Source organism: Manis pentadactyla, chromosome 10, assembly GCF_030020395.1.
Source record: "Manis pentadactyla isolate mManPen7 chromosome 10, mManPen7.hap1, whole genome shotgun sequence".
NCBI lineage: Eukaryota > Metazoa > Chordata > Mammalia > Pholidota > Manidae > Manis > Manis pentadactyla.
In genome coordinates this window covers 79,751,989-79,779,187 of record NC_080028.1, presented here as the reverse complement: position 1 = coordinate 79,779,187, position 27,199 = coordinate 79,751,989, and the positions used below count along the sequence as shown (strand labels likewise).

At 42.6% G+C, this 27,199-nt stretch overlaps 1 protein-coding gene across 2 annotated transcripts; it reads right to left on the bottom strand.

Moving 5' to 3' along the window:
• Positions 1–11,760: 11,760 nt before the first annotated feature.
• LOC130679145 (leucine carboxyl methyltransferase 1-like) lies at positions 11,761–27,019 on the bottom strand. Of its 2 annotated transcripts, none has more exons than XM_057487058.1 (3): positions 26,742–27,019; positions 15,702–15,793; positions 11,761–13,453 (listed from the first exon to the last, which is right to left on the bottom strand). In XM_057487058.1, exons 1-3 carry the CDS (start codon positions 26,849–26,851, stop codon positions 13,392–13,394), a joined length of 264 nt encoding a protein of 87 aa, XP_057343041.1. In that variant the 5' UTR covers positions 26,852–27,019; the 3' UTR covers positions 11,761–13,391. The 2 variants fall into 2 exon arrangements, 1 of the variants encoding a protein (XP_057343041.1); XR_008992149.1 differs by lacking the exon at positions 11,761–13,453 and adding an exon at positions 17,540–17,666 and having other exon boundaries at positions 15,701–15,793.
• Between the last annotated feature and the right edge of the window lie 180 nt (positions 27,020–27,199).

The window sequence follows — 27,199 nt, the reverse complement described above, 5'->3', positions numbered from 1 at the left end:
AAAAAGCATTTGACAAAATTCAACATCCAGTCATGATAAAAACTCTTAACAAAATGGGTGTAGTGGGAATGTACCTCAACATAAAAAGGCCATATATCACAAACGCACAGCCAACATCATACTTATCATACTTAATAGCAAAAAGCTGAAAGCTTTCCCTCTAAGATCGGGAGGTGAAAGCATTTCCTCCAAGACTGGGAACAAGACAAGAATGCCCACTCTCATCACTTTTATTCAACTTAATACTGGAGGTTCTAGCCATGGCAATCAGAGAACACACAGAGATAAAAGACATCCAAACTGGTAAGGAAGAAGTTAAACTGTCACTATTTGCAGGTGACAGGATATTATACATAGAAAACCCTAAAGATCACACTGAAAAACTATTAGAACTAATAACTGAACTCAGCAAATTTGCAGAACTCTAAATTAATACACAGAAATCTGTCACATTCCTATACACTAACAATGAACTAGCAGAAAGAGATTATAACTCTTTTAAAACAACTCCATTTAAAATTGCAGCAAAAAGAATAAAATGCCTAGGAATAAACCTAACCAAGGAGGTGAAAGACCTTTACTCTGAAAACTGAAAGACGCTCGTGAGAGAAATTAAAGAAGACACTAATAAATGGAAACACATCCTGTGCTCATGGATAGAAAGAATTAAAATTGTCAAAATGGCCATCCTACCTAAAGCAATATACAGATTCAGTGAGATTCCTATCAAAATACAAACAGCATTCCTCAATGAACTATAACAAGTAGTTCTAAAATTCGTACAGAACCACAAAAGACCCCAAATAGCCACAGCAATCCTGAGAAAGAAGAACAAAGCTGGGGAGGATTATGCTCCCTGACTTCAAACTCTACTACCAAGCCACAGAAATCAAAATAAAGTACTCCTGAAGAACAGACCTATAGATCAATGGAACATAATAGAGAGCCGAGATATAAGCCCACATATATATGGTCAATTAACATACCATACAGGAGTTATGAATATACAATGGGGAAAAGACAGCATCTTGAATAACTGATCTTGGCAAAACTGGACAACTATATGGAAGAGAATGAAAATGAATTATTGTCTAATTCCATACACAAAAATAACTCAAGAGGGGCGGAAGATGGCGGCGTGAGTAGAGCAGCGGAAATCTCCTCCCAAAACAACATATATCTATGAAAATATAACAAAGACAACCCTTCCTAGAATAAAGACCAGAGGACACAGGACAATATCCAGACCCCATCCGCACCTGAGAGAACCCAGCGCCTCACGAAGGGGGTAAGATACAAGCCCCGGCCCCGCGGGAGCCGAGCGCCCCTCCCCCCAGCTCCCGGCAGGAGAAGAGCAGGCAGAGCGGGAGGGAGACGGAGCCCAGGGCTGCCGAACACCCAGCCCCAGCCATCCGGGCCAGAGTGCAGGGCCCTCGATACTGGGAAAACAGGGCAGCAAGAACAGTGAGCAGGCACTGGAGGCTGGGCGACAGAGGACATAAGAAAAGCGCGCGACCATTTTTTTTTTTTTTTGCTTTTTTGCTGCTTTGTTTTGGCGAGCGCTTTTTGGAAGTCTTAAAGGGACAGGAACCCCAATACTAGGGAAACAGGGCAGAAAGACCAGTGAGCAGAGGCCTGAGGCTGGCACCGGAGAATAAAGAAAAACGAACGACCACCTTTTTTTTTAATTAAAAAAAATTTTTTTTTTTAATTAAAAAAATTTTTTTTTCTTGTTTTTTTTTGTGGTCGTTGTTTTGTTTTGGCGGGTGCTTTTTGGAAGTCTTAAAGGGGCAGGGCGGGTCACTTAATCCAGAGGTAGGGAATCTGGGATCTCTGGGCACCCTAACCCCTGGGCTGCAGGGAGCAGGGAGGCCCCTTACGGAGATAAATAGCCTCCCAGCAACTCCTGCTCCAACGCGACTCCACCATTTTGGAGTAGCTGCCCGAGCCAGGCCACGCCCACAGCAACAGCGGAGATTAACTCCATAGCAGCCGGGCAGGAAGCAGAAACCCTGTCTGCGCGCAGCTGCGCAGCACAAGCCACTAGAGGCCGCTGTTCTCCCAGGAGAGGAGGGCCACAAACCAACAAGAAGGGAAGTCCTTCCAGCCGTCACTAGTCCCAGTTCTGCAGACTATTCCTATCACCATGAAAAGGCAAAGCAACAGGCAGACAAAGATCACAGAGACAACACCAGAGAAGGAAACAGACCTAACCAGTCTTCCTGACAAAGAATTCAAAATAAGAATCATAAACATGCTGACAGAGATGCAGAGAAATACGCAAGAAAAATGGGATGAAGTCCGGAAAGAGATCACAGATGCCAGAAAGGAGATCGCAGAAATGAAACAAACTCTGGAAGGGTTTATAAGCAGAATGGATAGAATGCAAGAGGCCATTGATGGAATTGAAATCAGAGAACAGGAACGCATAGAAGCTGACATAGAGAGAGACAAAAGGATCTCCAGGAATGAAACAATATTAAGAGAACTGTGTGACCAATCTAAAAGGAACAATATCCGTATTATAGGGATCCCAGAAGAAGAAGAGAAAGGAAAAGAGATGGAAAGTATCTTAGAAGAAATAATTGCTGAAAACTTCCCCACACTGGGGGAGGAAGTAATCAAACAGACCACGGAAATACACAGAACCCCCAACAGAAAGGATCCAAGAAGGGCAACACCAAGACACATAATAATTAAAATGGCAAAGATCAAGGACAAGGAAAGAGTGTTAAAGGCAGCTAGAGAGAAAAAGGTCACCTATAAAGGGAAACCCATCAGGCTAACGTCAGATTTCTCAACAGAAACCCTACAGGCCAGAAGAGAATGGCATGATATATTTAATACAATGAAACAGAAGGGCCTTGAACCAAGGATACTGTATCCAGCACGACTATCATTCAAATATGACGGTGGGATTAAACAATTCCCAGACAAACAAAAGCTGAGGGAATTTGCTTTCCACAAACCACCTCTACAGAACATCTTACAGGGACTGCTCTAGATGGGAGCACTCCTAGAAGGAGCACAGCACAAAACACCCAACATATGAAGAATCGAGGAGGAGGAACAAGCAGGGAGAGAAGAAAAGAAGCTCCAGACAGTGTATATAACAGCTCAAAAAGCGAGCTAAGTTAGGCAGTAAGATACTAAAGAGGCTAACCTTGAACCTTTGGTAACCACGAATTTAAAGCCTGCAATGGCAATAAGTACATATCTTTCAATAGTCACCCTAAATGTTAATGGGTTGAATGCACCAATCAAAAGACACAGAGTAACAGAATGGATAAAAAAGCAAGACCCATCTATATGCTGCTTACAAGAAACTCACCTCAAACCCAAAGACATGTACAGACTAAAAGTCAAGGGATGGAAAAACATATTTCAAGCAAACAACAGTGAGAAGAAAGCAGGGGTTGCAGTACTAATATCAGACAAAATAGACTTCAAAACAAAGAAAGTAACAAGAGATAAAGAAGGAAACTACATAATGATAAAGGGCTCAGTCAAACAAGAGGATATAACCATTCTAAATATATATGCACCCAACACAGGAGCACCAGCATATGTGAAACAAATACTAACAGAACTAAAGGGGGATATAGACTGCAATGCATTCATTCTAGGAGACTTCAACACACCACTCACCCCAAAGGATAGATCCACTGGGCAGAAAATAAGTAAGGACACGGAAGCACTGAACAACACAGTAGAGCAGATGGACCTAATAGACATCTATAGAACTCTACATCCAAAAGCAGCGGGATATACATTCTTCTCAAGTGCACATGGAACATTCTCCAGAATAGACCACATACTAGGCCACAAAAAGAGCCTCAGAAAATTCCAAAAGATTGAAATCCTACCAACCAACTTTTCAGACCACAAAGGCATAAAACTAGAAATAAACTGTACAAAGAAAGCAAAGAGGCTCACAAACACATGGAGGCTTAACAACACGCTCCTAAATAATCAATGGATCAATGACCAAATCAAAATGGAGATCCAGCAATATATGGAAACAAATGACAACAACAACACTAAGCCCCAACTTCTGTGGTACACAGCAAAAGCAGTCTTAAGAGGAAAGTATATAGCAATCCAAGCATATTTAAAAAAGGAAGAGCAATCCCAAATGAACGGTCTAATGTCACAACTATCGAAATTGGAAAAAGAAGAACAGATGAGGCCTAAGGTCAGCAGAAGGAGGGACATAATAAAGATCAGAGAAGAAATAAATAAAATTGAGAAGAATAAAACAATAGCAAAAATCAATGAAACCAAGAGCTGGTTCTTCGAGAAAATAAACAAAATAGATAAGCCTCCAGCCAGACTTATTAAGAAGAAAAGAGAGTCAACACAAATCAACAGTATCAGAAACGAGAAAGGAAAAATCACGATGGACCCCACGGAAATGCAAAGAATTATTGGAGAATACTATGAAAACCTATATGCTAACAAGCTGGGAAACCTAGGAGAAATGGACAACTTCCTAGAAAAATATAACCTTCCAAGATTGACCCAGGAAGAAACAGAAAATCTAAACAGACCAATTACCAGCAACGAAATTGAAGAGGTAATCAAAAAACTACCAAAGAACAAAACCCCCGGGCCAGATGGATTTACCTCGGAATTTTATCAGACATACAGGGAAGACATAATACCCATTCTCCTTAAAGTTTTCCAAAAAATAGAGGAGCACGGGATACTCCCAAACTCATTCTATGAAGCTAACATCACCCTAATACCAAAACCAGGCAAAGACCCCACCAAAAAAGAAAACTACAGACCAATATCCCTGATGAACGTAGATGCAAAAATACTCAACAAAATATTAGCAAACCGAATTCAAAAATACATCAAAAGGATCATACACCATGACCAAGTGGGATTCATTCCAGGGATGCAAGGATGGTACAACATTCGAAAGTCCATCAACATCATCCACCACATCAACAAAAAGAAAGACAAAAACCACATGATCATCTCCATAGATGCTGAAAAAGCATTTGACAAAGTTCAACATCCATTCATGTTAAAAACTCTCAGCAAAATGGGAATAGAGGGCAAGTACCTCAACATAATAAAGGCCATCTATGATAAACCCACAGCCAACATTATATTGAACAGCGAGAAGCTGAAAGCATTTCCTCTGAGATCGGGAACTAGACAGGGATGCCCACTCTCTCCACTGTTATTTAACATAGTACTGGAGGTCCTAGCCACGGCAATCAGACAAAATAAAGAAATACAAGGAATCCAGATTGGTAAAGAAGAAGTTAAACTGTCACTATTTGCAGATGACATGATACTGTACATAAAAAACCCTAAAGACTCCACCCCAAAACTACTAGAACTGATATCGGAATACAGCAAAGTTGCAGGATACAAAATCAACACACAGAAATCTGTGGCTTTCCTATATACTAACAATGAACCAACAGAAAGAGAAATCAGGAAAACAAGTCCATTCACAATTGCATCAAAAAAAATAAAATACCTAGGAATAAACCTAACCAAAGAAGTGAAAGACTTATACTCTGAAAACTACAAGTCACTCTTAAGAGAAATTAAAGGGGACACTAACAGATGGAAACTCATCCCATGCTCGTGGCTAGGAAGAATTAATATCGTCAAAATGGCCATCCTGCCCAAAGCAATATACAGATTTGATGCAATCCCTATGAAACTACCAGCAACATTCTTCAATGAACTGGAACAAATAATTCAAAAATTCATATGGAAACACCAAAGACCCCGAATAGCCAAAGCAATCCTGAGAAAGAAGAATAAAGTAGGGGGGATCTCACTCCCCAACTTCAAGCTCTACTATAAAGCCATAGTAATCAAGACAATTTGGTACTGGCACAAGAGCAGAGCCACAGACCAATGGAACAGACTAGAGAATCCAGACATTAACCCAGACATATATGGTCAATTAATATTTGATAAAGGAGCCATGGACATACAATGGCGAAATGACAGTCTCTTCAACAGGTGGTGCTGGCAAAACTGGACAGCTACATGTAGGAGAATGAAACTGGACCATTGTCTAACCCCATATACAAAAGTAAACTCAAAATGGATCAAAGACCTTAATGTAAGCCATGAAACCATTAAACTCTTGGAAGAAAACATAGGCAAAAACCTCTTAGACATAAACATGAGTGACCTCTTCTTGAACATATCTCCCCGGGCAAGGAAAACAACAGCAAAAATGAGTAAGTGGGACTATATTAAGCTGAAAAGCTTCTGTACAGCAAAAGACACCATCAATAGAACAAGAAGGATCCCTACAGTATGGGAGAATATATTTGAAAATGACACATCCGATAAAGGCTTGACGTCCAGAATATATAAGGAGCTCTCACGCCTCAACAAACAAAAAACAAATAACCCAATTAAAAAATGGGCAGAGGAACTGAACAGACAGTTCTCCAGAAAAGAAATACAGATGGCCAACAGACACATGAAAAGATGCTCCACATCGCTAATTATCAGAGAAATGCAAATTAAAACTACAATGAGGTATCACCTCACACCAGTAAGGATGGCTGCCATCCAAAAGACAAACAACAACAAATGTTGGCGAGGCTGTGGAGAAAGGGGAACCCTCCTACACTGCTGGTGGGAATGTAAGTTAGTTCAACCATTGTGGAAAGCAGTATGGAGGTACATCAAAATGCTCAAAACAGACTTACCATTTGACCCAGGAATTCCACTCCTAGGAATTTACCCTAAGAACGCAGCAATCAAGTTTGAGAAAGACAGATGCACCCCTATGTTTATTGCAGCACTATTTACAATAGTCAAGAATTGGAAGCAACCTAAATGTCCATCAATAGATGAATGGATAAAGAAGATGTGGTACATATACACAATGGAATACTACTCAGCCATAAGAAAAGGGCAAATCCAATCATTTGCAGCAACATGGATGGAGCTGGAGGGTATTATGCTCAGTGAAACAAGCCAAGCGGAGAAAGAGAAATACCAAATGATTTCACTTATCTGTGGAATATAAGAACAAAGGAAAAACTGAAGGAACAAAACAGCAGCAGAATCACAGAACTCAAGAATGGACTAACAGGTACCAAAGGGAAAGGGACTGGGGAGGATGGGTGGGTAGGGAGGGATAAGGGGGGGAGAAGTAGGGGGTTATTAAGATTAACATGCATGGGGGGGTAGGAGAAAAGGGAGGGCTGTACAACACAGAGAAGGCAAGTAGTGATTCTACAACATTTTGCTATGCTGATGGACAGTGACTGTAAAGGGGTTTATAGGGGAGACCTGGTATAGGGGAGAGCCTAGTAAACATAATATTCGTCATGTAAGTGTAGATTAGTGATAGCAAAAAAAAAAAAAAAAAAAAGGGCAGTTCCTGTGTGGTAACCTCCAACGAGTTCTACACAAGGGTATAAAGGGCATATAAAAGTGTAGGCAAAGGGTCTGTTTGTGTTTATACAGAGGATCAAAGCCTAATTGGGCTACCCCGAAAATGAACTAAGATACAATATGAAAAAGAACTTCCAACATCTGCACTCTCTGGAAGACTCATGCCAGAAGATGATCATCAAAAAACCCCAACAAAGATCCACGCACTGCTACAGCTGTAGATGCATTCATCCCACCAGTTCCTGGACTTGCCATGGGAATGAGGAAGGAGATATCTAAGCTGGCCTGTGCATACAGTAAAACAACAAAATTGGACTGGATCTATACTGTTGGAACTCAACCAAGAATTTGGAGAAGTGCAAATTGTAGCGCTCCAAAGTCTTACAACTACAAACTATTTACTGTTAAAAGAACATATGGCATGTGAACAGTCCCCAGGAATGGGTTGTTTTAATTTGTCTGATTTCTCTCAGACTGTTCAAGTTCAGTTGGACAATATCCACCATATCATAGATAAGTTTTCACAAATGCCTAAGGTGCCTAACTGGTTTTCTTGGTTTCACTGGAGATGGCTGGTAATTACAGATATGCTTTGGTTATGTAACTATACTCCTATTATGTTAATGTGTGTGCGCAATTTAAGTAGTAGCTTAAAACCTATACATGCTGAAGTTACTCTACAAGAACATATGTCAAAGAAATAATCAATCTTCCCATGTTTTCTTCCACCTGCTACTTCTATAGCTTTTCTTCTTCCTTCCTAATCACAACCCTTAAATAGAATTCGTGCCTCATATCAAATTTACTGAGTATCATAATTCTTCCAAGTGGTAAAGATACCTCAAAACAAATGATGGGCATAGAAGCTACAGGGCATAAATATGCAAAGAAATAAAAAGCTAACCATTTCAAACAATAAGGCTTCTCTCTCACTTACCAACTCTACATTTCCCTGTATGGCCCCGGAAGATGACTGGTTAGCCAGAGACGGCTAAGATTCCTCAAGGGAGGAACAACCTAAGACAGGCACAGTCGCATGGGGGCCATCAGGTGAGAAATTGGGGATCAACAGAGGTGAGGCTTAGAACCTCACCCCCCCGTTCTGAGAGAAATCTTCTGCATACGTGGATGTTTTATTGCCCTGGTCTAGCTTGGATTAACACATAGTCTACAGGCACACACCTGATCATCTACATGTGCTCTCTTACAACACTAAACTATGTTTTCTACCTTTATCTTGTATCTACCTACCACTTCAGCATTTTATTAAAAATAATAATAATAAAGAGAGAAATGTGGTATCCACATATAAATCAAGTATAAAAACCAAATGAATATTCATATTTGAACTGACTGTTTAGAGTTCATAATGCATGAGCAAAACTGAAAGTTTCTGTGATGACTGCCCTTGTACTGTTCACTATGTAACTTATTCATTATGTAAGAATTTGTTCTACATGTAAAAACTTGTTTGTTTTGCCTCAGAAGATTGGAGACTGACAAAAATTAGGCTTGGGGTGGATTAATGATTGTGCATTGAGCATTGACTCCCCTATACAGAATTTTATTGTCGTTAACAACCATTTGATCAATAAATATGGGAGATGCCCTCACAAAAAAAAAAAAAAAAAAAAAAAAAGGACAGACTTCCAATGGTAAAATAAATTAGTAACCGGGATGTAATGTATAGCATAAGGAATATAGTCAAGATATTGTAACAGCCTGGTAGGGTGATAGCTGGAACCTAGAATTATGTATATAAATGTTCTACCACTGTGTTGTACACTTGAAACTCATGTAATGTAATACTGTGTGTCAACTACCCTTCAATAAAAAATAATTATTTAAAAAAAAAAATAAAAATAAAAATAAAAAATAACTCAAAAGGATCAAAGACGTGAACATAAGTCATGAAACCATAAAACTCTAAGAAGAAAACACATGCAAAAATATTTTGAATATGAGCATGGGCAACTTTTTCCTGAACACATCTCCTTGGGCAAGGAAAATTATCAAAACTGCACAAGCAGGATGACATCAAACTAAAAACTTCTGTACAGCAAAGGACACCATCAGCAGAACAACAAGGCACCCTACAGTATGGGAGAATACATTCATAAAAGATTCATCTGATAAGGGGTTAACATCCAAGATAATGAACTCATGTCTAAACACCTAAAAAACAAATAAAGTGATTAAGAAATAGGCAGAGGGCCCGACAGACACTTCTCCAATGAAGAAATACAAATGGCCAACAGTCACATGAAAAGATGCTCCACATCGCTAATCATCAGGGAAATGCAACTTGAAACCGCAATGAGATACCACCTCACACTGGTTAGGATGGCCACTATCCAAAAGACAAGAAATAACAAATGCTGGCTACGATGCAGAGGAATGGAAACTCACCTACACTGTTGGTGTAATTGTAAATTGGTGCACCTGTTATGGAAAGCAATATGGAGGTTCCTCAAAAAATGAAAAATAGAAATACAATTTGACCCACTAATGCCACTCTTAGGAATTTCCTGGAAGAAAACAAAATCCCTGATTTGAAAAGACATATTCACCCCTATGTTTATCCCTGCAATATTTGAAATAGCCAAGATATGTAAGCAATCTAAGTGCCCATCAATAGATGAATGGATAAAGATGTGGAACATACACACAATGGAATACTATTCAGCCATAAAAATAAAAGATATCCTCCCATTTGTGACAGCATGGATGGTCTAAAGGGTGTTATGTGCACTGAAATAAACCAGGGGGAAAAAGACAGCCAAATTATTTCACTTATTTGTGGGGTATGAAAACAAAGCAAAATAAAAGGAACAAAATAGCAGTGGACTCACAGACACCGAGAAGGGACTAGCAGTTACCAAGGGGGAGAAGTAGGGGAGGGTGGGGGTGGAGGGAGACGGGGATTAGGGGGCACAATAATTTGCAATCACAATACAGGTTGGTCACAGGGACAGTAGTACAGCATGGAAAATACAGTTAATGACTCTGTAACATCTTACTACATTGATGGACAGTGACCGCACCGGAGGGGTTGAGGACTTTATAATATGGTTAAATGCTGAAATCCTGTGTTGTGTATTTGAAACCATCATAAGATTGCATATCAATGATACTTTAATAAAAAGTAAAGAAATAAATCACAAGGACACTACAAAAAAAATAAAAGAAAACAAGTAATGGTGAGCCTCAATGGGGAAGTGGCCACTGGGGCATGTGTAAGAAGTTGGAAGGCACTTTGGAAGTAAGACCTAACAGTATTTTTCAAAAAGCAGCTTGAGATCAATTAGAGGGGGTCAGGAAATCAATGCAATGGGTTTTTAGTAGCATTTCTGCATAAAATGGAATAAAATAGCAAATATCAGAAAGCATCACATGTAGCAAGGGTCAACAGTATTTCCAGATACATTTGGTTTTTTCTGTGATTAGAGTAGAGCAGGGTGGTAATGAACAGGCACTCTGCAGCCTGAGGAGACTGGGTTCAAATCCCAGCTCCAGCACTTCTTTGCTGTGAGGTCTTGGGTAAGTCGCTGAACTCCCTGGGCCAAGGTTTCCTCATGTGAAAAGCAGAGGAATTGTTAACACCTCGTGGCACTGTGAGGACGGATGAGGAAACCGGCAAGACAGTCAGCACGGGACCTGACCTTGGGAAGCACCATGTGCGTGCCTTCATTTTTACAGACAGGTACAAAGATGTGCGTCCTTGCTGAGATGTACATTCCTTTTTTATTGTGGGCTGCAGTAAAAACATTGGGAAAGATGTACACGTGCGCACAGGCACACACACACACGGCTCTGCTTCTCACTCTGGCTTCCGAGCTCAGCTGGTGCCTACACCCCCAACCAGTCACCCACCGACCATCCTATGTTCGCTCCATCTCCACCCTGTCCAGTCACTCGGCCCTGATGACTGCACATGAATGCATCCCCTCCTCCTCAGCGCTGTCACCAACTGCAACGACTGTCACAACACCCTTTCTGGTCTCTTCATCGACATGCCTCATGCTGCATGCGCAGCTGTTCACACCTCTAAGACGTAGCGAGAAACAAGGTGCCCCGTGCCCTGAAATGCTCAGGCAGCAGAGGCTGCAGAAAGCCTGCAACTAGAGCTGTGCCTCTGCTGGTGCACCCAGGGCCCATTCGGGTGGAAGGTGCATGGGACACCATCAGTGGACAAGATTTCCCCTACTCTGTTAGAGAAGCATGTGTGTTTCTAAAACAGGGATGAGCAACCTTTCTGCAAAGAGCCAGGAAATGAGTCTTTCAGCCTCTGCAGGCCACATGGTCTCTGCTGTAATTATTCAACTCTGCTGGCACAGGGTTAAGGTAGCCATAGGTAAGATGTAAATAAATGGCAGTGGCTGTGTTCCAATAATACTTTATTTACAAAAATAGGTGGCAGGTTGGATTTGGCCCAGGCAATCCCTGCTCTGAGAGAGCAAACAAGCACAACATATTTTTTAAAGGAGCTTCAGATTTTTAAAAATCCCTCAGAACAATACAATTACCAACCCAAACATAAAACTTCCACAAAGCACTTCTTACCCTGTGCTCGTCTCCTGACACAACACTTTTTGCTTGGAAACGGCACATGAACGTTGGAGTACCTTGCTCAAAAATAAAAATCTCAGATTTATTAATTAACCCACCTACATCATAAGGAGAAAAACCAAACCGCGTGACCAAGTCAAAAGTGAGTCAGGCCCAAAGAAAAGCTTTCTCCAGCAGCCTCTGTAATGGCACCGCACACCCCTCACCCCGGTTCCTTCCACTGCACCATGGTCACTGCGTTACAGGAAAGACCCCCGAAACAACCCGAGGATGGTGCGTGGTACAGAAAAGAGGAAGGAATCTGGAATTGGGTGAGATGGAGTCCAGTGCTGGGGACCCGCTCCAGAGCCACTGGTGCCCCACCTTCCCAGGGTGTGTAAACGCCCCTCAGAGCTCGCATGGTAACTTAGGAGGTCATGTGTGTGAAAGCGCTTCATAAATGTCAGTTATCTTATCCTGGAAGAAGAACACGGAGGCACACGATTAATACTAAGGCCGTGTTGAGGCCACTGATTTCTCACTTGGGTAAGAGAAAGGTCGGGAGCTCTGAAGACCAACGGCCTCCTTTCAGGTGAGCTGATAAAGGACAAAACATATACGCACGTCACGTTGTGCCCTCACACTCTAGTTGACCTAGGGTGCCTCTGCAAGAGATCCAGAGAAATGCACATACCCAGTACTGCCACTTCTATCAGGTCCTCTGCTGACGTGATAGAAGACCAAGAAAAATCTGTACAAACCGACAAAAATGGAAGTGAGGTCAGGAGAGATCTTTGTAGGGAAAGGGCTGGGTGGGAAAATTCCAGCCGAGGAAGGAAAGCCCAGCACTTCAGCCTTGGTTCTGCCACTAACCACACCCACCTTTCCTTCTCCTGAATGTGCATAATTATACCTGCTCTTGATCCCTAACAGAACAGTTGAAGGATCGAGTCAGAGAATGGCTACAAAATGGCATCACATCATATTATCATCACCCATCCCTGAAAACACACAAACTTTACCTAAGACACTGTTAACATGACACTAAAATCTTAGTTACCATCCAAGTTACAAATGTGTGTGCTGTCTCAGCAATTCCACTGACAGAATTTTTTCTCCTGATATATTTCCACACATGCAGGGGAAAATGTACACAAAGATTTTTATGACAACCCTGTGTGTAGAAGCACAAAATGAGAAACCCACCCACACAGCCTTCACTAGGGCCCTGATGGGAAGGCACATGGTGGCTGTGGAGGGCAGGCAGACACGGGGTGGAAGACAGGCTGTCACGGCATCACTTTTAATATGTTTTTAAACATTTGGAACCATGTGAGCATCATCAAAAAAAAACAATTGGGGACAGAAGAGGGGGAGTCTTAACTTACCTTTAATTTCCAGAAGGTCGTATCCATCCCAGTCCCGAGGTTTAGAATCTGACAATGACATTATGTTTTCCATAGAAATGCCTTTCTAAGTTGTTTGATGCCATGGACTCGAGCAAAATATCCTGAGAGAGACACAGAGAAACAAGCTATTATTCAGTGATAACAGAATTGATCCCTACAAAGCCCTTCACACCAGAAAAGCAAATCACAACCTTTTTTTTTTTTTCTTTTTTTTGGGACAGGGGACAGTTGTCTCTGGCCCCTCCTTCTGCATTTCATTTTGTAGACTTGTGAGGAAGCTCTGCCCCTGAGCTGATGGCTGTCACCCTTTGGCTTTTCTGATGTGTCTGGGGAGGTTCAGAGAAGCATGGAAATCCTTCTAGCAGTATTATGAATCTCCTGGGGCAAAACACCATTAGTAGTAATGTGGACAAAGCTCAAGGGTAGCTGTACCCATACTGGATTTTTTTTGGTTTTTTGGGGGGTTTTTTTTGTGTTTTTTTTTTATTTTGGTATCATTAATCAACAATTACAGAAAGAACATTATGTTTACTAGGTTCCCCCCTTCAACAAGTCCCCCCCACATACCCCTTCATAGTCACTGTCCACCTGCATAGTAAGATGCTGTAAAATCACTACTTGTCTTCTCTGTGTTGCGCAGCCCTCCCCGTGCCCCCCCCACACTATACATGCTAATCATAATGCCCTCTTTTTCCCCGCCCTTATACCTCCCTTCCCACCCATCCTCCCCAGTCCCTTTCCCTTTGGTAACTATTAGTCCATTCTTGGGTTCTGTGACAAACCACAACCTTTTGCTCTTCTTCAGGCTCAGTGGCTTATCAGTAGATTCTACAGGTGAAACAGCAACTTCAAAATACTCTGTTTTTCTTTTAAATCTCTTGAACCAAAGTAAGTACAGTGTATGTAATGGTGGAATTACCTACCTTAAAAAAATAAAATGTCTAATGATTTTACTTTAAAGAGACAAGTACTTTACATCAAAACATCTGACCTACATGTTCCCCTTGGAAAAGTGCTTTTTCATGGCTGTGGTGAAAGCCACCCCATATTCTGGTAAAACTCAAACTTTCTAGATTGTATGTAAATAATGTTTTTAGGTCAGGAAACTGGGCAGATGAATGTCAAAACTAAGAAAGCCCGATGTCTTACAGTGTTCCCTCCATCTCCACCCTGTATGTAGAGCCACATGCGGACCAAATGGCATCACAGATTGGGCGAGGGGAGGGCACACCCAAACAGGGCCTGATAAATTGACTTGTTAAGCTCGGGTTGGGGAGCTGGGAAGCAAGAGAGGGAAAAAGTAAGATAAAGTCTGTGTTCTAAAGCTATGTTACTCCAAGTTTGTTTTAAGCACACACTTCGAGAGTGGCATTTATAAACTTATGCTGCAAGTTGACAACCTTTATGTCTGTTGAATCTCCTAATAAAGAGTTTGGGCTTGTATTTTGCATGTCCTTTTCATTTTATTATTCTAGTAAACCATCCTTATTGCATTTTGTAAATTCCCATCTGCATGGATGGATATTGGAAAAAACAAAAGATCTTCACCACACACTGTTTGGGGAGCACTGTCTTTGGGCTGCAGGTCCCCAGTCAAGAGATGCAAACCCACAGACAGGAAAAAGGAAGGACAAAGGGCCAGTAGGCTGCCTGGGACAGTCGCGATGGTGAGCCCCTGCCTCTGCAGCCTCTGCCTGGAAATCTGCATCAAGGGCACAGGTGGGAGGCCTAAGGCATCTTAGCCAGGCCTTGCCCCCTCTTACTGCTGTCTGGTTTCAGCCTCAGCCCAAAGTATATACCGTTCTTACTCTCAGGAACCACCACTTTAAAATGTATTTACATTTCTTATAAAACCTACCTACAGGATCCACCTTTAAGAGTAACATTTCCTATGCACAAGAATTATGATCATTCCTTCAATTTCTCAATCTGGCGGAGACCATGTCACCCTCCTGTCTCAGATTCTTTGACTTCCTTGATAGAAATTACTTGTTGAGCCTAATAGTGGTACTAACACTTTAATAAATCAACAAAAACTATTCCCTTATGTGAACAGTTTGCAATCAATGATACACACATGGCTTGTAAACATAAAAAATGATCTTCAACTTCATCCCCAAAGAAGAGGCATGTAAAATAAAATTACTATAACATACCATTTTCCAGGTATCAGATTAACAAAGATGGGAAGTTTCACAATCCACTGTGTTGGTAAGGATGTCAGGAAATGAGCACTTTCCTACACTCCTGGAGAGAGAACCCAGTGGAATTCCCACTTTGAGAATGAACACCTAAAACCTCAGGCCTCTCAGCTGATGACGAGCTGTTGGGAGGGAAATGGTCACTTGCCTCTGTTAATTTCGGGGGCCTTCCTCTCTGCAGACAGTCTCACAAAATGCTGGATGTAAGGGTCATGCCAGTAGCCAATGCTTACTGCAAACCTGAAAGGGATGGAAAAGAAGGCAGGTGAGCAGAGCCGAGTACGTTCAGGCCAAGGTTCCACGGCCAAGGTCCCAGGAACCAGAAAAAGGACCAGAGGAAAATGATCTCCCTTGAAAGGTCAACAAAGGCACACTTGGTGCTCTGTTACAAATTTAAACAGACTCATCCACCCACTTGATATTCACTGCCTGTCACCTTTCCCACACTGGGAATTTCCCACCTTTCTTTCCTCAGTCGCTAATCCTCTCCGTGGACCCTAAACAGCAAATGATGTCACCTCACACTTCACGCAGCAGACTTGCAACCATTTAGTCACTTGGCAAACTCACTGGCCAGAGGCAGTCGATCACCTCTACTCAAGCATAATTTCTGTATCCAGAAGTAGGGTGACCCAGAAATATTTTGCAAATATCACCTAACTACCTAAGTATTTTGCCTGACTCTGTATTAGTACCAGTCATTTCACTCTGTAAGAGGGTCATGGTGGGAAAATCAGAACAAATCAGCAGAACAGCTACAATTTGGAAAGTGCTATGGTAGCCTAAACTCTCTTTACCACGGTCTACACTGTAAGGAGACAAAGTTTTAGTGCTCCAAGCCTGGAAGCTAAAGCCCGGATCACCAGTGGGAGGCTTCTGGCAACCATATGACCAGCCTTAGAACCAAGAGGTTAACGGGAAGAATCAGGATCCCCTAAGGCCATGCCAGGTACTGTGGGCCTGGAGCCAGCTCTGCTTGTCATCGGGTATATTGAGAGATAATAAACGTCTTTATCATTTAAGCCAAATGGACTTGGGCTTGTCACCTGCAGCCTGAAACATCCTAAGTGATTTCCTGAGTAACACACTCATTTCCAGGCTGTTTGGTAAATAAGCTGGAAGTTAAGATGTATATGCGTATGTGGGATGTCACCCAGCTAGGCTCTGAGCTCCCAGAAGCACATATTGTACCTCTTCTTTCTGTCTACCAACAATGCCGACTGCTGCCTGGATGGCAACACGGGCTGAAATGTGTGCAGACATGTCCCCCACCAGCCTCTAGCATCCACATCTGCACATCCGCTAACACCCATAAGCAAGCACCTATGTTCGGCTACTCAAGGCAGCAGCTCAACACAGAAGCACAAAGAACTCCCTGAGGGACACAATGTGCTGTACGCCCACACTCTCCAGGGAACACTGCAGACCCGCACAGTTTCACAGGAGTAAATACGCTCGGTTGTCTAAATAGCGCTTTTCAAACAATGAGTTGTGGCCCGTTAACATCATAAAATCGGTGCAAGAGTCTGCAAATCCCCATTTTAGAAAATGAAGCAGAATGGAGCAAAATAGGAAATACCAGCAAGCATTACACATCCTAAGAGTTCAGACTGTTCGTGAAGTTTTGTTTCAAGCGTGTTTTGGGGATTAAGTACAAGGAGAAATGCTCTCCCTCCTGGAGGCACTTCCGCGAACACTCATCTCAGAGGAATCATCTAGTGCCATCTAGCGGTCTAGGCCAGATCTGCAGCTGAAGCCAGAATGGAGGCCAGTGATGACAACACCCATCAGCTTAAGGGCTGGGAGGGGCCTTAGAAAGAGCTAGTCCACCCAACACCCAGTCCAGGAATCCTGTAACAACAGCAAGCCACTGCCTGACTTTTCCCCACAAAGAAGGCACTCACTCCACTCCTAAGCAACTCTACCTGTGGAGAACCTGATCAATCTGCCTCCCTCTAAGCACTCTTCCTTGGACGTACTACTTACCTCCTGCATAACAAGGAGCAGTTTCTATTCCTCTCAACTCCATATTATCAGTCGATTTAATACTATTCATTCAGTTATGCAGTATTTATGCAGTGTCTGCTAAGTGCCAGGCAGTGGGGATACAGTGCTGAAAAAAACCAGAGAAGAAAAAGATAAACAAATGGTGACAACTGAAGGAGAAAACAGTACACAGATAGAAAGATGGAGGGACCTACTTTAGAGAAGGAAAAAGGTCAGGACTCTTGGAAAAGGGGATGGCTGAGCTGAGCCCTTGAGAACCGGACAAAGTCAGCTGCACAAAAGGCATTCTAGCACCAGGGAGAGCAGACAGAAAAACTCTCGTGTGGGAACCACCTGGAGAGTTCCAGGAGCCGGAAGCAGGTAGAGACGCAGGAGAAACCCGACAGGAGGTTCGAGAGAGGAGCAGGTCAGTCACAGGCTGGCGGGGGCTTGAGGTGGAGCGCAACAGTGCAGTGGACACGGTCAGTGACACACATGTACTAAAAGGTAGGTGGGTCCATGTGATGTAACACAGTTCCCATCACTAGTTCCCAAGACTCTACTTCCTAATGTGTCTAACGTGTCTCTTTCCAGTCCCCAAACCGACGTGACTGCAGTGGTTTCCAGCCTCTGAACAAAATGGGTCTCATACCTTGCCTAGCACAGTGGCCATGATAGAAAGCTTTACAACACAGTGCTGGGAAGAATAGGAAGCAAGCACTGGGCAGGGCTGATGGGGGAAATGAGCGTCATGCTTGAGAACCTACAGGCCAGCACTTGGAGATTTGCTGAACAGGTTACAGGGTAGCCGTACAATGAAATACTACCCAATGGCTTTCAAATATAAACTAGTAGGATTAGACATGGCAAGATGTTCAAGATACACTATTAAGAGAAAAAGGTTACATAAAAAATGGGTGAAGTGCATGTGGCCAAAACAGGTGTGTGTGTGTGTGTGTGTGTGTGTGTGTGTGTGTGTGTGTGTGTGTGTGTGTGTGTGTGTGTGTGTGTGTGTGTGTAGCAGTGATTATCTCTGAGGTTTCTAATGTTCAATTTTTTATTTATCTGTTTTAAAAGTTTTCTACACTAACCATATAGCTTACTAAAACACTATCAACTGTTACGTCTATGAAAAGAAGAAATACTGCCAATTGTTAATGTTTACCTTATTGCTCAGAATTTTAATTTTGTGATTCCTGAAAAAGCTATTTTAGACTTATTTAAACAGATTATCATTCTCTCTCTCTCGGACACTCACAAAAAGGAAAAAACGATTTCAGTGAGTTAGTTAAGGCTTCACTTTCAGGATGCATGTGAATCTCCACCTGATCACTGAGGATCAAGGGCACTGGGAGGGCTGCAGTTCTTAAGAGCTGTCTGTTATCCTCCAAGAGATTTCCTTCCAGAGGCACTGACCCTCATGCTCTAAGTTTTCATGCCAGCTCCTTCTTGAGTTCATCAGAAAGTGTCAATGCCTGGTTTTCAAATAGCAGTCTGGACTTCTGCTCCTTTGTCCAGGGGCCCCCACGCAGTACGTGGACTGAAGCATTCAGGGGCTGCCACTGCAGCCGTCCCAGTACTTAGGAGTAAAGGCCAAGTCCGCTTGCCTGGCTGATGGCAACTCAGCCACAACTCCACAGGGACTGCAGCACACACTGAGAATAAACCACATCTGATTTTGCAGAGGTTAAAGTCCAAGAACACGTGAGGCACAGAATGGATATCAGATACAGTAGGATTTGACGTTGGAGACTACGAAGAAGGGGACAGTGAGTCAGAAATGTAAACTGGAACAGTCATGCTGCTAGGCGTGCTGGCATTAGGTAGCCAGAAAAACATATGTACACAATGAGCAAAGAAACCCACTTCTGGAATGTTGTCCTCAGGAAACAATCAAGAATGAACGCAGAGATTTTAATGTTTGAATCCTGAATCTTGAGTTACAGCATCAAGTGTACGAAGCAGGCCACAAAATCCTATATACAGGACATACCTGATTTTGTCCGAATGAACATACACACATATATGAAGACTGCCCAGAGTGGACACCAAAATGTTAGTGGTGGTGATACCCACACACCATCGTACGGGGCATCCAGGTGTGCTGTCCATTTCCACACAGGCCTTGCCCCCCAAACCCAGAGAACATCCCTTCTGTTTGTATATTCTGATTTCATGTTTAAAACCCAAAGAATCAAAAATCTCAGACTTGGAAAGACTTTCCTCACAGTTCATTCAATTCACTACTGCTTTCAAAATTTTCATGTCATTCACCTATCACCTGTCCAGTTTAACAAGATGTCTTTATATCAATCCACTTCTTTTATTACTCAGGCCTGATGTGACACCTAATATTTTCTTTAAACACACACTGTAATAAATACCCATTAAAGTTCAACACATCTATCTAGGTACCGCCTAAGATCAGCTCACATTCCTTCCATGGGAAACATTGATCTGGTCCAACCAGCTATTCACTCAAGAAACATTTACTTGTCCTGTTGGATGAATGCCACCTGTAACAGCGGGCACTGCCCATGAAAGGTGTGACATGCCCTCCGACAGGCAAGTCTTCCTCTGAGGCCTCGGGGCGACGGGCAGGTCCTCCCCCTGCTCTCCCATCCTAAGTGGATCGAGTCTGGGGATGGTTCATTACTTCTAACACTCACTGAGAGCGTATTATGTGCCAGGCATTGTTCTAAATGCTTGACAAACAGAAGGCGTGGCTTTACAGCCAGAGGGCAAGGTAGTTTCCCCAGGCTGTGGAACCTTGTGGGGAACTTAATTCTATTGCTTTTCAAACCTATTTACCCCCCGGATTTAGATCTTCCCCAACACTGCAGTTGCTTAAATAGTGTGTACCTATCTACGGGTGTGTATGTATGTATATACACTTCGTGAGTGTGTGTATACACATACACCATTACAAAAATAAACCAAACATTCTTTTTATTTTTCTTAAACTGAATATTCTTTACAGTACTTTTCAAGAGTAGGATCTTAACTGCATACTAATTGTGGTCTCTAATTATTGCTCTCTCTCTCATTTCTAAGTTTATCATCCCCTTACATCTTTTGGTTCCATATTTTTCTTTCGTATTCCCTGTTGGTTTCATTTTTGGTTATAAAAGGAAGAGAGGAAGCAAAGTCTTAAGGGTCATAGACTCAAACCTAAACAGAGTTTGGATTTGTTTCCCTTCCTGTGAGCTCTGTTGCTCTCCTAACTACATCCGGAAGGCCTGAAGTATTGAGTCACCTAAAAAACTGGGCCTTAACAACCAAGAAGACTCATGGCCTGCAGAATCCTCCCAAAGGAGACTACTGGTGCTGCCTTTTGGCTTCATTTAATATCTCATTACAAGGATTAATATGATCTCAAAGCTACTGTGTCTGTTGAGTAGTCATCGAATAGTCAGAAAGGCATAATTGGAAAAAGGACCAACATTCAAAAGACGGTGCAATAAATAGGAGAATTCAATCAGAAAGTTCCCTTGGTGCAATGTCCCCTACCTAACTTTAACAACAGCAACAAAAATAGTTAATACAGAATATAACAACAGGATGCATGCACCTGAATAATATCGAAGTTCTACTGGAAAAAAAAAGTATAAGAACCTGTATTTTGAGCATTTTCTCCAGTCTGTGGCTTGTCTGTTCATTTTCTTAGTGTAACTATTTTTCTTTCATAGTTAGTGTTTTTCATGTTTTACGCTTCTATATTTAGGTTTATGTTCCATACCAAATTAATATGCATGTATGGAATGAGGTAGGGGTCGAGGTTCATTTCTCTCCACTTCTATATCCAGTTGATCCAGAGTTACTGGTTAAAAAGATTTTCCTTTCCCCCATTGAAGTGACTCGGCAGTCTGGGGAAAAATCAACCAACAGGGCTCGCGTAGGCCTGCTTCTGCACTCTCTATGCTATTTCATCAATCCATCCATTGTTATGCCAATACTACACTGATTTGAGTACTGTCATCTTAAGAATACATCTTTAAGGACTACTAGGCAGTGTTGTTCTCTACTTTGTTCTTCTGAATATTTATTTTTGCTCTTCTACACCTTCTGCATTTCCACATATTTTTTTAGAATAAACTTGTTAAATTCTTCTTAAAAAGTCTAGGGTTTTGATTGGTATTGCACTAACTCTATTGCTCAATTTAGGGAAAAAAATCTCAACACCATCAAGTCAATGAAAGGTGTAGATGTCCCATTTAAGTCTTCCTTAATTTCTCTCAGCAATCCTTTATAGTTTTATAAGTAAAGGTGTTTCAGGCCTTATGTTAGATTTATTTCTAGACAGTCTGTTTTTTTATGCTATTATAAATGGTATTTAAAACTTTTCTTTTCCTCTACAGGTATGTGTACTTGCAGTACATCTATCTGAGAAAAGATTCCTATCCAGAATATACACTGAATTCTAAGTAGTCCAATCCAACATCATCATCAACAAAAAAGGACAGAAAGCTTAAACAGAGAATTCACAAAAATAGGTGTAGGGATGGCCAATAAGCTCACGAAAAGATGCTTAATGTCATTAGTCATCAGGGAAATGCAACTTAAAACTATCATGAGATGCCATTTCACACCCACTGATGATACCCAATGTTAAGAAGGATACGGGACTGCTGGAGTTTGGATTCATTGCTGCTGGGAAAGGTAAACTGATAAACCATGATGGAAATTAGTCTGGCAACTAAATACATACCCAGCCTGTGACTAAGCAAATTCCACTCCTAGATATTTATGGGAGAGAAATTGAAGACTTACACAAGAACATTCATTGTAGTCTACTCACAATGGTTGAAAACCATTATAGATATAACGCAAATGTCCATCAACAGGGGAATGGATGAACAAATCGTGGTAGACTCACACAACATAACACAGAGCAAACTACTTCACACCGACAGAGATGCTCTCCCTGGCCATGCTCTCGCCAGGCTCGTCTGAGCCCTCTTTCTGAAAAGGCTTCAACCTTGGCTTATTGCATAAATGCTTGAACAAATACTAACATAGTTTCCAACAGCTCAAGGCTGAAGCCCCACAGGGACTCTAGTTCCCCATACCTGACAAAACTCAGGGCTGCCAAAATCATTTACTGTTTGTTCCAGCCAACACTTATAGACAGGACCTGTCTCCCAGTTAGCAAATCCAGATGGCTGCACATGGACCAACTCCTCTTTCCCACTTCTGTAATTTTCAACTGTCTGAGTCTATTCACCCCACTCCTTACTCCCTCGTTCTCTTTAAAGTGCCCTCTGTACAAACTGAAGTTAAGCTTGGTTCACACTGGACTCTCCTCCTTACTGCGAAAGTCATTACTGATTAAAACCTGTCCTTACCACTTATACTAGTACCTGCCTTTATCATTGACAAAGTGCACAACATGGATCTATTGAAAGCACATGTTGAGTGCAAGGAGACTGGAAAAAAAGCATACCTAGTGTATGGTTCCATTTATATGATGTCATGAATAGGCAAATCTAACCTATTCTGGCTGAAATCAGAAAATGATTGTCAGGTGTTGGTAGGGAGACTAGAAATGAGAAACAGGGAAACTTTTTGGAGTTTCAGAAATATTTCATATCTTGTGTTTTGGTGGTGGTACACAGATATACACAACTGTCAACATTCATCAAAATGAAAATGAAGACCTGAGCATTTTATTCTATAATTATCTCCCTCTCTCCTCTCTCCCACCTACATTTTCTTTCCTACCCTCCCTCTCTGTTAAGAAGACCTAAGGAAATTCTGCATCTGGGGGCGTAGGCTAGGAGATGAGAGAAGTAAGCTGACCCTCCAGCTTCCCTTTTCAACAGCCACTCACTCCTCCTTCCTTCATAAGGGTTCCCCAACATTGTCTAACTATCAATCAGAAAGCCTCATTAGAAAGTCTTCCTCCCCACACGTTCCTGCAGCTAAGGCTGGGGCCACATGCCCTCTTTTTGGCCAATGAGAAGTACGCAGAAGTCTACAGGGTAAATAAGGCTTCCTGAAAAGCTACTCCTTCCCTGATGAAGAGGGACACACTCAGACACATGGCTTTCATTAGTATCCCTTCTCTGTCTTTCCTCCTGAAGCACAGCTGCTGAAATAGACTCAGAAAATTATGATATTTCCTGGGACAAAACTATCCTCACCATGCAAAGCAGCTGTGGGAGTTCTGAATCAATTCACAACTAAGTAATAGGGAGTCAGAATTCTCAGGCATCAAAATGGACCAATTTCAACTGGAAGTCAAGAATGATGTATGTATTGCTGTGTAAAAGTGTATATGAAAATTCAGTATACAATGCAAGTGATGTTTCAAATCAAGGGGGACATATAGACCATTTAACAGATGTTGTAGGGGCAGCTGGATAATATCATGAGACAACAATAAGTTAAAACAGCCATCTTATAACTTACAAAATAGTAAAGACAGATGAATGATCCAAGCATAAAAGCCAAAACCAGAAAAGGAAACGCAGTAATGACTGAGAATGGGCTTTCAAAACATTACCAAAAACCACAGGTTGATGAAGTTAGATTGTAGTCACAATTTCTATTATGAAATGTATAGTACAAGCTAAACAAAGAAAAACAAGCATCACATTGAGAGAAAATACTGCAAACAAATACAGAAGTAAAGGATTACTATCTCCAATATAAAAAGTTCTTACAAATCAATAATAAAAATACAAAGCACCTAACAACCCAGAAGGAAAAGACAACCCAGATGGAAAATTATATGGAAAGAGGGTTCACATAAAGTATCAGTGAGAGTGGGCAGACTACAAATGCCCAGTCTTACCAGTGATTGTAGAAATACAAATTACAAAGATGGATTTTTTCCACCTGCCACTTGATAAACAATTTCAGAGACAGAGAATATTCCATGATGAGCATCTCATTCCCCATGGGTACAAACAGAAACTGATGCTCCCTCAATGGAAGACCATTTCCTACACACTTCTCCCCTGAAATCCACCACCTAGGAAAACTCAAACACACATGCAAAGATGCTCATCACAGTACTGTTTTAATAGCAAAATCATAGACAACCAAATTATGAAGAGAATGATAAACTATAGCAACACCACAGTATGACATTCTGTACAGTATGTACAATACAAAGAATGATGTGGCCATGTGTGAAGTTACATGTACAATAGGTTTAGATTAGGCTATTGAGTGGCACTGGCACAAAGAGATTCCCTTTCATCATTTGAGAAATTCAGCCTTTGAGAGGAAAAAAAATTCAACTCTACATCGAAGATCATTATCTTCCACAGATATTTTCCAAAATGTAATCCATTCCTTTTTTTATAAAACGGTGGGAGGAAAAGGTCCACAATTTCTTTGACATTCCTGATGAGCAATTGTGGCAGCTCATTTATCCTCAACCGAATGTTCTAGTTCTAAATTCTGAAGAGACGTGTCTTCTCTGAGGATGGAAACAACAGCACCTGCATTCAAAATATTTCACATCAAAATCTCAGCCCTGATCTCTGGAGAATAGCCGCGAAGATGCCATCAGTGTCCCGGGAGGCCTAGGCTATGGCCGTGAAGCAATCCTGGGACCATTTGCCTAAGTCAGGGGGGACATTTTTAGATACACCTGAGATTGTCACAATGGAATTTCAGCCTTACAGCACCTAGACTGGTTTCTAAAACATACAAACCATTCAAAACCACTGAAATAGAAAACTAGAATCTTAAGACCTCATCAGGAAATACAATGTTGAGAATTTGCTTTCCTCATCACTTAGCCACCTGACAAACAGTGCTTGTGTGTCTGCACTGTACGCGGCACTAAGGCAGCCATGCCTCTGCTCTGCTTCACATCCATGCTAGGGGGAAAGACAAACAGTAAACAACATGTCAGAGTTACAACCACACTGATGGCCACAGAGGAAATGCACAGACCATTATGAGAACATATAACAAGCTAGGTCTAGTCTGCACGGGTGAGAAAGGCTTCCCTGAGGGGCTGCATCCACAAAAAGCCCAAACCTGCTGTGCAATATGGATCAGGGGGACCGGAGAGTGGAGGGCTCACACTAGTGACATGGCTCAGTCCACAGGTGACCTTAACTTGGCCTGAGTGGGCAGAAGGAGCAGAGAAAAGGAGGTAGATTCCAGAAATATTTAGTAGATAAAACCAAAGGTCTGAGGGATTGATCACACAAGGGGTAAGCGAAAGGGCAGTTCCAAGATGACTCTCACCGTTTGTGCTTATGAAGTAAATGAATAGCGGCACCAGTCACGGGCAGCAGGGGGAAGGGCAGGGCAAGGAGGAATAAACAGTTGTGAAAATACTGGATTTGAGATAATTCTGAGAGACCTAAAAGGAGTTTTTCAGTTGGCAGTGGGATACCCAGAAGAGCACGAGGTGTGGATTTTTACCTTGTGGTTGACACAGAATGAAAAGGTTTTACTTTTCATTACAAAGATAAGGGGTAAGATCTGTGATTCTGAAACATCACCCTTGCCACAGTATAAACACTGGAGTGGGGCGGCGGCTACACTAGAGCAGGAGGAACAGTAAGGGTGTGTTACTAAGAGCTCCAGGGAGCAGGACACAGCAAGGGCTGCAGCAGCAGACAAGGAAAAGGGAACACACTCCCCGTGTGCCCAAACCAGATCCCCCACAGCTGCTGGGCATTGTTCTAGAACACAAACCCAGATCGTGTCATTTCCCTCACTTACACTCATTGGGCCTTCCACATTTGGCTGACAACCAATCCTTAATTCTCTTGCTACCCACTCCCAACCAATCTCAGATTCCCCTGACACATCACGGGTTTTACTCCCCGTGAAACTCCTAGTGGAACGCAGCCTATAAAAGAGAGAGAACAGCACTTCTCCTAATGCATCAAAACTGTAGTTATTATTTCCTTCACGTATGTCTTTCCCCAAGACTTTATTCCAAGAAGGCCACGACCGCGTCTGCCTGCTTCAGCGCACTCCGCCCAGTCACGGACGCCCAGTCGTGCACTGGCACACGGAGGTTAGGTACCTATGACTTCATAAATAAATGAACTACTGCTCTGTGTACTTCACAGGTGGGCAGCGAGGGTCTACGAGCGGACGGGTACTTGGCGGCGCACCGGGGTACTCCGCAGACACAGGTTCGCCTCCCACCTAGGCCCCGGCACCACCATACGCACACCCCCGACCCGGGAGGGCGACCCCTAACCCCACGCCCCGCTGGCACCTCTTGCATAGAGAAGCATCTTCGCATGTGCCACGCACGCCCTCGTCGTCTGTGCTGCTGGAGGACGAAGAACGCTGGATGAGAGAGGGACTCCTCAGGCTAGTGGCCATGGGCGTGGCGGGCCCGGGGTGCTGGAAGCACCGAGGACATGGGAGCGGAGTCCGCGGGCGTTAGGGAACCGAGGGAGCCTCTGAGATCGCAGGACAGGAGCCGGGATCCATCGCTCAGCTGGCGCAGCTCAGTGACGCCGCGCACGCCGGCGCCCCAGCAACCTTCCGGCTTACTGGCGCCTCTGCAGAGACACTACCGGAACAAAGGCCCCGCCCCCTCCGCTTGCTGAGGTGCTCATTGGAGAATTCCTGAGTCCCCACCCACAGGGGCGGGACGAGGAAGGAAACCGAAATGGACATAAAGGCGCTCCGCAATGTTCTCTGGGAATTGTAGGCGTAGGTGCCCGC

Excerpts from the sequence above, each read along its gene's own strand:
- LOC130679145 (XM_057487058.1), bottom strand. The coding sequence starts at position 26,851 with ATGGCCACTAGCCTGAGGAGTCCCTCTCTCATCCAGCGTTCTTCGTCC. Across the intron at positions 15,794-26,741 it reads GATGCTTCTCTATGCAAGAG|GTTTGCAGTAAGCATTGGCT; the intron begins GTGCCAGCGGGG and ends CATCCCTTTCAG. Across the intron at positions 13,454-15,701 it reads GGCCCCCGAAATTAACAGAG|GATATTTTGCTCGAGTCCAT; the intron begins GCAAGTGACCAT and ends TGTCTCTCTCAG.